This window comes from Vidua macroura, chromosome 2 (genome assembly GCF_024509145.1).
Source record: "Vidua macroura isolate BioBank_ID:100142 chromosome 2, ASM2450914v1, whole genome shotgun sequence".
Classification (NCBI taxonomy): domain Eukaryota; kingdom Metazoa; phylum Chordata; class Aves; order Passeriformes; family Viduidae; genus Vidua; species Vidua macroura.
The window spans coordinates 24,264,290-24,274,094 of record NC_071572.1 but is presented as its reverse complement, the minus strand read 5'-3'; the positions used below and the strand labels follow the sequence as shown (position 1 = coordinate 24,274,094).

General features: G+C 54.7%; 1 protein-coding gene across 3 annotated transcripts in view; it reads left to right on the top strand.

The window, feature by feature from the left end:
* The first annotated feature begins 1,803 nt into the window (after positions 1 to 1,803).
* Positions 1,804 to 9,805, top strand: part of IRS2 (insulin receptor substrate 2) — a 28,658-nt gene continuing 20,656 nt past the window's right edge. Inside the window, exons 1-2 of one of the 3 annotated variants that reach the window (XM_053970648.1) lie at positions 1,804 to 5,433; positions 7,373 to 8,148. In XM_053970648.1, coding sequence (XP_053826623.1) covers positions 1,929 to 5,433; positions 7,373 to 7,494 — 3,627 coding nt within the window. In that variant the 5' untranslated portion in view covers positions 1,804 to 1,928 and the 3' untranslated portion in view covers positions 7,495 to 8,148. Of the gene's footprint in view, positions 5,434 to 6,644; positions 7,348 to 7,372; positions 8,149 to 9,805 lie in introns of those variants that run through there. The other 2 variants (XM_053970649.1, XM_053970650.1) reach the window with 2 other exon arrangements.

Here is a 9,805-nt window from a genome sequence, read left to right as displayed (position 1 = left end):
TGTGGTGTTGTTTTTGTGTTTTTTTCACCCTCGTCTTTACTATTCTTTACCGTTTCAGCTTCGGCGCAGGCCGACAAATGAAAGCGTGTCCGAAGGCACTCCAGGGAGAGACGGGAAAACACGGATGGATGTTTGCGTGACCCCAGCCTCACTTTTCTTCCCGGGCATGTGCAAAGGGAGGCTTCCCCAGCCGCTCCCGAGGCGGGCGGAGATGCGGCTGCGGTTAGGAACAGGCTGGACGGTGTCAGTACAGCCTCTTCCCTTCATCCCTTGACTTTTACTATCGCTGTCCTCCCCGCACCACTGCGCGCTTGGTGACGCGCCGCGACCTCCCTCATCGCGGGGCGAGAGCCCGGCATCCGCGCCCCGCAGCCCCCGCCTGGGCCCCTGCACTCCCCTTTCCTTTCCCCCGCTCCCGCCTCACACAGGAAAATGCGGGCCGGACAGACCCCCTCCCCTCCTGCCGCCCACCCCGCCCGGGGCCCCTCCGCCCCCCCTCGCCGTTCACCTCCCTCCGGTGGAGGGGAGAGAAAGGCGCTCATTGATGCCGGGCGCGGCCCGCCTGGTGACGAGCGTGCGGGTCCCCTGTAAACAAGAGCGACACCTGGCACGCCCCCCGCCCCCGCCGTTTCCCGCCCCGCGGAGCCCCCGTGAGGGAACGGGAGCGGCGGGGAGCCCTGGGGAGGCGGGGGGTCCTGGGGCTGCTTTGCCCCCGCCGCCACTTGTTCCGTAATCACCGCGCCGCGATCCCCCAGCGGAGCCGGGATTGTTTCCAGAGGAAAAGCGGACGCTGCCCTTATTCTCCACTAAAGCGAAGCGCTCGGATAAATGAGTGCTGTTTAATGAATGCGGACTAACAGCGGCCGCCCCTGCCCCCCGGCCCTGCCTGGGTGGCGTTTCCCCGCCGCGCGGGGCGGGAGCAGCGCGGCCCCGCGGGGAGCGGGCGCTGCGGGCGGGGGCGCGGGGGCGGCCGCGCGCGGCGTGGGCGCTGTGACACACCGGGCGGAGGAGCGCGCGGAGCCGCCGCGCGTGTGCGGGCAGGGCTGACGCAGACGCGCGTGTGTGCGGGGGCGTGCGGGGGGCGCCCGGCGCTCACGCACGGCCGGAAACTCCGCCCGGCGGGTCCGCAGCACCTGATATGGCCTCGGCGAGCTCCGCCGGCGCCCCGCCGCGTCCCGAGAGATGGCGAGGGCCGGCACCGGGGCTCGCCGGATGTGCCGGATCTCCTCGCCGTGCCCGCGCCCCCAACACGTCCCGCGCTGTGTGCGGGGAGGGCAGCGGCGACAGCGACGGGTTGCGCTGCGCCCGAGGGGGGCCGGCGGCGGTGGGCGGGAACGCGGAGGGGCGGGAAGGGGGCGGGGGGGCGAGGTTCCCGCCGTCCAACGGCGTCGCGCCGCCTCGCTGCCGAGAGCCCGCCCCGCCGCCCCATTGAGGGCCGCAGCCGTCCTTCGCGCTGCCCGGCGGCCAATGCGGGGCGGTGCCGGCGGCGGCGGCGCTCCGCCCCGTCTCGGTGTGTGAGCGCCTCGGTGAGGCGGCGGTCACGTGTTGTTTTGCTCTTTAGTTGGGGCACTCGGTGCGCGATGTGTTACTTACGGCGAAACTCCCGCCGGCAGCACCAGCGGCAGCAGCAGCGGTCGGGGAGCCTTAGCGGCGTCGCCGGTACTCGAGCCGGGGAGGACGCCGGGCGGCCGTCAGCAGCACCCGCTGCCTAGAGTGACAGCGGAGGATCCCGCTGCTGCTCCGAGCACTGCGCTCTTCTACGAAGGAATAACTTTATTTTACCTGCTTCCCTCTGTCTTTCCCTTTTTCTTACTTTTTTTTTTTTTTTTTTTTTTTTTTTTCCGCCGCGGTGCTCGGGCTCCGGATCCGCTCCGCGTCGGCGACAGCAGCGAGAGGAGCCGGGCGGCGCTCCCGCCGCGGGGCTGGGGATGGCGAGCCCTGCTGTGCTGGGGCTGCTGCCCCCCGTGAGCTCCCCGCCCGGCCCCAACCTGAACAACAACAACAACAACAACCAGGGCGTCAGGAAGTGCGGGTACCTGCGCAAGCAGAAGCACGGCCACAAGCGCTTCTTCGTGCTGCGCGGCCCGGGCGGCGGCGGGGAGGAGGCGGGGGGCGCCCGGCTGGAGTACTACGAAAGCGAAAAGAAATGGAGGAACAAGTCTGGGGCGCCCAAGCGGGTGATCGCCCTGGACTCCTGCCTCAACATCAACAAGCGGGCGGACGCCAAGCACAAGTACCTCATCGCCCTCTACACCAAGGACGAGTACTTCGCTGTCGCGGCCGAGAACGAGCAGGAGCAGGAGGGCTGGTACAGGGCTCTCACCGACCTGCTCAACGAGGGCAAGGCGGCCTGCCAGGGGTCCCCCTACCGCCACCTCGCCTCCCCCTTCTCCGCCTCTTGCGGCGCGGCCGCCGCCTCTCTGGCCGCGGCCGGCGAAGACCTTAACTACGGGCTGATCGCGCCGGCCACCGCTGCCTACCGAGAGGTCTGGCAAGTGACGCTGAAGCCCAAGGGTTTGGGTCAGAGTAAAAACCTCACCGGCGTCCACCGGCTCTGCCTCTCGGCCCGCACCATTGGGTTCGTGCGCCTCAATTGCGAGCTGCCCTCGGTCACGCTGCAGCTGATGAACATCCGCCGCTGCGGCCACTCCGACAGCTTCTTTTTCATCGAGGTGGGGCGCTCGGCCGCCACCGGCCCCGGCGAGCTCTGGATGCAAGCGGACGACTCGGTGGTGGCCCAGAACATCCACGAGACCATCCTGGAGGCCATGAAGGCGCTGAAGGAGCTGTCCGAGTTCCGGCCCCGCAGCAAGAGCCAGTCCTCCTCCTCCTCTTCCTCCGGGGGGGCCGGCGGGCCCGGCGGCAGCGGCGCCTCCGCCACCCATCCCATCACCGTGCCCGGTCGGCGGCACCACCACCTGGTCAACCTGCCTCCCAGCCAGACCGGCCTCCTCCGCCGTTCCCGCACCGACAGCCTCGCCGCCGGCGCCAGCACCAAGTGCACGCCGTGCCGGGTGAGAACGGCCAGCGAGGGCGACGGCTGCCGGGTGGGCTCTGCGGCCGGCAGCCCTATGAGCCCGGGCCCTGTGCGGACGCCCCTGAGCCGCTCGCACACGCTCAGCGGTGGCGGAGGGCGGCAGGCAGGGAAGCTGCTCCCGGTGCTGGCCGGCGGCGGCGGGCTGCAGAGCAGCCGTTCCATGTCCATGCCCGCCTCCCACTCGCCCCCCTCCGCCACCAGCCCCATCAGCCTCTCCTCCAGTAGCGGCCTCGGCTCCGAGCCTGCCCACCCGCATCACCCGCAGCGCCCGTCCAGCGGCAGCGCCTCCGTGTCCGGCTCCCCCAGCGACGCCGGCTTTATGTCCTTCGACGAGTACGGCTCCAGCCCAGGGGGCGACCTCCGGCCCTTCTCCTCCTCCTCTACTGCCAGCAACCGCAGCAACACCCCCGAGTCGGTGGCGGAGACCCCCCCAGTGCGGGACCCGGGGGGCGGCACCGACCTCTACGGCTACATGGCCATGGAGCGGCCCCCGAGTGGCCGCTTCTGCTACCGGCCCTGCCCCGACGCTGTCAGCGACAGGTGCCATCGGAAGCGGACCTACTCCCTGACCACGCCGTGCCGGCAGCGACCCGCCGCGCCGCAGGTTTCCTCCGCCTCCCTCGACGAGTACACGCTGATGCGCGCCACCTTCGCCGGCAGCGCCGGCCGCCTCTTCTCCTCCTGCCAAGCCGGGGCTTCCCCCAAAGTGACCTACACCCCCTATCCGGAGGACTACGGGGACATCGAGATCGGTTCTCACCGCAGCTCCGGCAGCAGCAGCACCAATCTGGGCCCGCCGGCAGTGGGGGGAGGAGGGGGAGATGATGACGGCTACATGCCCATGACCCCCGGTGTGGCCGCAGCCTTAGGGCAGGGAAGCCGGGGCAGCGATGATTACATGCCCATGAGCCCCACTAGCGTGTCTGCCCCCAAGCAGATCCTGCAGCCCCGGGCAGGGGTTGGTAGCGGGTCCCCGGGGAACGGGAGCAGCTACAAGACCAGCTCGCCTGGGGAGAGCTCCCCTGACGATAGCGGGTACATGCGGATGTGGTGCGGCTCCAAGTTGTCCGTGGAGAGCTCAGATGGAAGGCTGAGTAACGGTGACTATATCAATATGTCCCCTCGGGACCCCCAGAATGGGCCCCAAGCTCCCTCCCTCACCCCCCCAGACTTCTTTTTTGCCCCTTCAGGGCATGGGTCCAGTGAGCCCCCAAAGCCCAGCTGCTATTCATACAGCTCCTTACCCCGCTCCTACAAGAGCCAGGGCTTGGCAAAGGACAGCGACCAGTATGTCTTCATGAACTCCCCGGGAAGGATGATCCCGGAGGAGGCGGTGTGTGGAGCAAGCCAGTTGCCTGCAGGCACCTTCTCCCCCTCCAGCCACACGGTGCCTTCGCCCCTGCGGCACAGCCGGACCGAGAGCTTCCTTAGCCAGCGGTGCCAGCGGGTGGCCCGGCCCAGCCGCCTCTCTTTGGAGACCTTGCGGACGATGCTGCCCAGCATGAATGAACACCCTCTGCCGCCTGAGCCCAAGAGCCCTGGTGAATACATCAACATTGACTTTGGGGATGCTGCTGTCTATTCTCCCCCCTCACTGCCTGCTGACAGCCCAGCCTCCTCCCTGGGCTCAGGCACGGGGCAGAGGCGCTCCCCTCTCTCTGACTACATGAACATTGACTTCGGGTCACAGTCACCCTCCCAGTCGGGCACGGTCTCAGTGGGCTCCTTGGAAGCTCTCTCTCCAGGTTCTTCCTCCAGCACCAGCCAGCCCAATGGGCACTACCTGAAGGCGGCTGTGGGGATGGCTTGTTCGTCCAGCCCATCGGATGGTGGTGATTACACAGAGATGACCTTTGGAATGGCCACTACCCCACCTCAACCCATTGTTCAGAAACCAGAAAGTGCCCGGGTCACCAGCCCCACCTCTGGTGTGAAGAGGCTCACCCTCTCTGGGGTGGAGGCTTTCATTCTCTCCAGCCCTCCCCCAGACCCAAATCGGGGGGCCAAAGTAATCCGGGCAGATCCCCAGGGGCGGAGGAGGCACAGTTCAGAAACTTTCTCCTCCACCACCACTGTGACCCCAGTGTCCCCCTCCTTCGCACACAACCCCAAACGACACAACTCAGCCTCGGTGGAGAACGTGTCCCTCAGGAAAAGCGAAGGCCTGGAGGAGGAGCAGGGTAGCAGTCCCATGTGCCGGGAGACCTCAGCTGGCTTCCAGAATGGCCTCAACTACATCGCCATTGATGTGGTGGATGGGTCCTTGGCAAACTGTGACAAATCCCGATTGAAAGCTAGGCACCTCCTGAATGGGGGCATCAATGGAGTAGAGATGAGCACCTATGCCAGCATAGACTTTCTGTCTCACAACCTGAAAGAAGCCAGTGCTGTGAAAGGTGAGTAGCTACATCTGACAGTGCCTGCTGTGCATGTTCGTGCTTTGTGTTTACCATCACAAGGTTGTGTGTCATTGGGTAAAGCACTATCCCTCTTAGCTTCCTTAGAAATCACTTTTATCCCTTTGTACATGTCCTGAAATAAGCAGTCTTGGAGGAACTTGGTGGCTCTTTGTATGAAGAAAGAGATTTAATTTTGGAATATTTATTAATGTTTCAATACTACTGTGCAGCTATTATGTGTTTATACTTCTGGGTACCCCATGAGAAGCTGCTGTTTACAGTTTCTATGTTCGGGCTGCATTCAGAGTTTCCTTAAGTAAGATTTTTGGAAAGTGTTTGGAAAATGTGACCTAAATAGTTTATATTAATGCAACTTCTAAATACTATTTAAAAATGTAAAATGATTGAGTTAAAACCAGCATTGTTTGACTGAGGACATCAGATTACAGAAACAATCCTTGGCTCTCTAGCCGAGAAGGTCTGGAATAGCAAATTCAGAAGGATAAATTTAATATCATGGTTTTGAAATACCTTATCTCTTGCAAAAGTTTAACAGTAAATCATAGTGAGCATGGAATGTGAATTTTAAAAATGGTAGTTCTTTCCAGAAGTCACTATATACTTGAGCTGTTGTATGCTGTATTGCATATTTCACTTAAGGGCCCAGCCTGTGATGGTGTGTAACAGTGTTCCAGTTGATGGCTCATGGATTGCAAATGTTGAGTGTCAAACTGATGAAATATGAAACTTAGGGTGCAAGAGAATTTCGATTTTCAGTATGTAGCTATTTCTTTAATTAGGTGCTGGTTATACTGAGGAAAAAAAGGAAAGAAACAAATACCTTCCTTTTCCCCCAAAATAGTACTCCACCTTCTCTCAGTGAGTGAGGGTTTGTACAGAACTGGGGGGCTGGTTGAGGATGGCACAGAACAGCCAGTTTGTTGAGAAGGAAAAGTTAATAATGAGACACTTTTAAGGATTCTCTTGGCTCTTCGATTTATGCAAGACATGGTAGCCAAACCCTTATGCATAGATAGCTGTAATGTGTGTTTATGGGTATAGCTGAGTGAAATGACAAGCCATGTAGTAGTTGCTTGGAGGAGAGTAGGTATTGCAAAAGCTTGTAAGAGCCACTTGCAGTTTTTTTTCCTTCTGTTTCCTTAGTAGCTAGTTGATTTTGAAGAAGAAAATATTTTCTCTTTTGATAGGAAGTACAGGAAGATGGAAAAGATGAGAGATCCCACCGTTTGCAGAGCAAGCTTTGAACCTAATTAAGACGAGAGGATTGTTGAATGCAGGGTCAGAGTTTGAAAAGATGAAGGCTTATTCTGAATGACTGGAAGGGATGAGGGCCGAGCCTTGTATATCTCTTGCGTTTAGTTTTGCTGGGGTCGCTTTCAGGATCCTGGCGGCTTGCCCGAGCCCGGTGCGGATGCTGCAGCCCCCGCTCTCCTTGCCCGGCCTTGGGATGGCGGTCCCGGGCGCCAGCAGACGATCACGCCCCTTTGCTTTGCAAACGGATTATTCGCAGAAACGAGGAGCTTGTCTTGAGCCACATACAGCCCCGATTGCAAATGAAGTCCGGTGTTGGGAAAGAGCTATTTCCACAGCATTCCCCAAACTGCTGACCCTAAGGGGGGTGGGGGGCGGGCACCGGTTACCGGGAAAACCCGGCGCGGGAGCGTGCCGCTGCCGGCGGCACGCGGGAATGGGAGCGGCGGGCGGTCAGATAAGGAGAGGGAAACGACCGCTGTCCTTCCCATCCTGTAAACAAAAGGATAATGCAGAGAACGCAACCGTGTTAGTGTGGTACGCGGCTTACAGCGGAGAGGGCTCAGTGCTGCTGCTGCGTGTATTTGTCCAAGGACGGTTATAGGCTTGTCTTTATTTTAATATTTAATCTGCATGTGTGTTTGTTTTTCCTCTTTCCTGTAAGCTTCTAAACGCAGATCACATGGAGGAGTGGTGCGGGGAGGCTCGTTGGGATTGACCCTATCTGTAGGAGGTGGGCTGTCTTCTCCAGCACCTCGCTTCCCTGAGAAGGGTGCCAGCCTGTAGGGTGCACTCAGAGGTACGGGATGCAGGGATGGATGGATGGAACCAGAGTCAGGCCAAGGTAGTAAGGAAGAACCTCAGACCACCAGCATCCTCAGCCAGCAGTGGGTTGGGTACCAAAAACGGGGCATCAGGTTAATTGCACTTGCGGCAGCCAATCTGGGAAAGTCACAGCATGGGGAAGGAGAAGTACGTCATAAAGGACTTAATTGGTATAAGTTTAATCAAATAATAAACTTTTGCAAATTTCCTAGTTTTTCCTTTTGGTTTTCATTGGGATTTCATACTAAAGTTTGTTTATGGAAGGTCTTCTGCCAGTGCTTAAAAAGGTTACCCAGAATTTTGCTAATGTATTTGAGTTTCAAACATTGTGATTTGGGAGACTAGTAAGAATCTTATGTTTTACTGAGAAACATATTCTGTTTAAAGAAAACTGTATTTTGCGCATACAAAAGATTATTTCAACAGTAGTAATTCAACAGTAGGTTTGAGAAAATATAATTCTGTAAACATTACTGATTTGCAGAAGAGAGAGCTTATATAATCAGCATTGTTTGTTTAGTTTGCACTTTTTTCAAACTTTGCTTTCAACTACATTAAAAAAGTGAGAAGTTTTAAAGAGTGGTTTGCAGTAGTTTTGAAATTATGGAGAATCCACTTCTGAGATACAGAGTATACAAACAAGCTCCTTGCAATTACCTTCTCAGAAAATTAGTATTTTGATTTGTGCAAAATACATGTTAAAAATCAGTTTGACTTTTTCCTCAAGGTCTGTAGCAGTAGTTATACTTCTATGTGGATAAATGCTTTAAGGAAAATTATTTGTATAATTAAAAGGTAGCTGGCTTCCATGTGTAGTGTATTTCTCTGCTGTCAGTAACTTGCCTCTGCTGTAGGGAGTGCTTTGCTTTTGGAAATCTTTGTCCATATTATCCTGTCATGGCAAGAGCAAGAAGTGCATCCGCAGCTGCCGTCAAAACAGAACAGTTAAAATGTTGCTTGAAATTACCGCTTCATTTAGTTCTACTGTGTTCTAAAAATGTGCAAATATTTAGGAGTTGGACAAACAATTGCCTTCATCTGATATGTAAATAAAAGAATACTGTTATTGGTGGGTTAAAACTTGTTACTTGCTAATAACTAGCCTTTGTTCTTCAACTATGACTAGTTTTTTGCTTAGAAACGGACTGTGTATGGATTTCATTATTTATGGAGATGTTTACACTCATTTTTCTTATGAAGTGTGAATTATTTATTTCACTATATTTATGACAGATTACAATCAACAATGATGTGACTTTTTACGGTGGATCTTAGTTCTGAAGTCAAAGTTGAAGTCAGATAGGAGTTTTGTTTCTGTCTCAGTGGGGTTAAGGTTTTATTCTTTGTGTTAATACTGGAATTCTTAATTAAGATTACCATTACATTTAGTGGGTGTATAATAGGGATTTTTCCATAACCCACTCTGGTGATTTAGATTATCTTTAATTTTGTTTTCTTTCCATACACAGAGTGCTCTGTAGTTTCAACTCGTAGGTGTTTCTAGTAGTTGGCCTAGTTTTCTAAAATTGAACAGGTACTATATGTAATAATACAAAAAACCTTGAGGGTTCTTTCCCTCCTCTGTCAGTTTCTTTTGCCTTGATTTGTTTGAAGAAGTCATCATCTGTAATGCATCTGCTTAAAATTGTAATAAGGTGATTTTTGATAATAATGATCCTCCCCTTGCCTTGTCAATTAGCTTTTAGTTTTGTGAGGGTTTTATGGTTGCACCTAAACAATAAAAAAGCCTATCTTAAGAAATGTCTCTCTCTGTCTTTCTAATGGCGTTTTAGATTGTGGAAAACATAAACTTTGTTTCCTTTTTCTTTGGGATTACTTTACACAATTAATTGTATTATTCAGTTGTTTTTTTGACCTCCTCTTCATATGTCAACTGCCAAAAAGTTTTGGTTCTCAGAGCAACATGAGAATGTTTGTCTCTTTAACAAAATCAATGCTCATTTTAAAATGACTTCTTAAAAGTCTTAAAAGAACTATGTGCTGTTTTAGAAATCTATATGTCTTTTAAAGTCTTTTTTTAATAAATCCATTGTAGTAGTTTCTCTTACTGCTAAGTTCTGTAAGAACATCAAACTAACTAACTAAAAAACTGAGCAACTTTTAATAACTTATATAGCTTGAGTTTTTAACTCACACTTAGAATTAAAAATTTGAGGTTTTCTTTTAAACATCTTGAAATTCACTTACTGTCTTTCAGATGACCCTTTGCGGGTGACCAAATCAAAATGGTTAGATCTGAACCTAGCAGTGC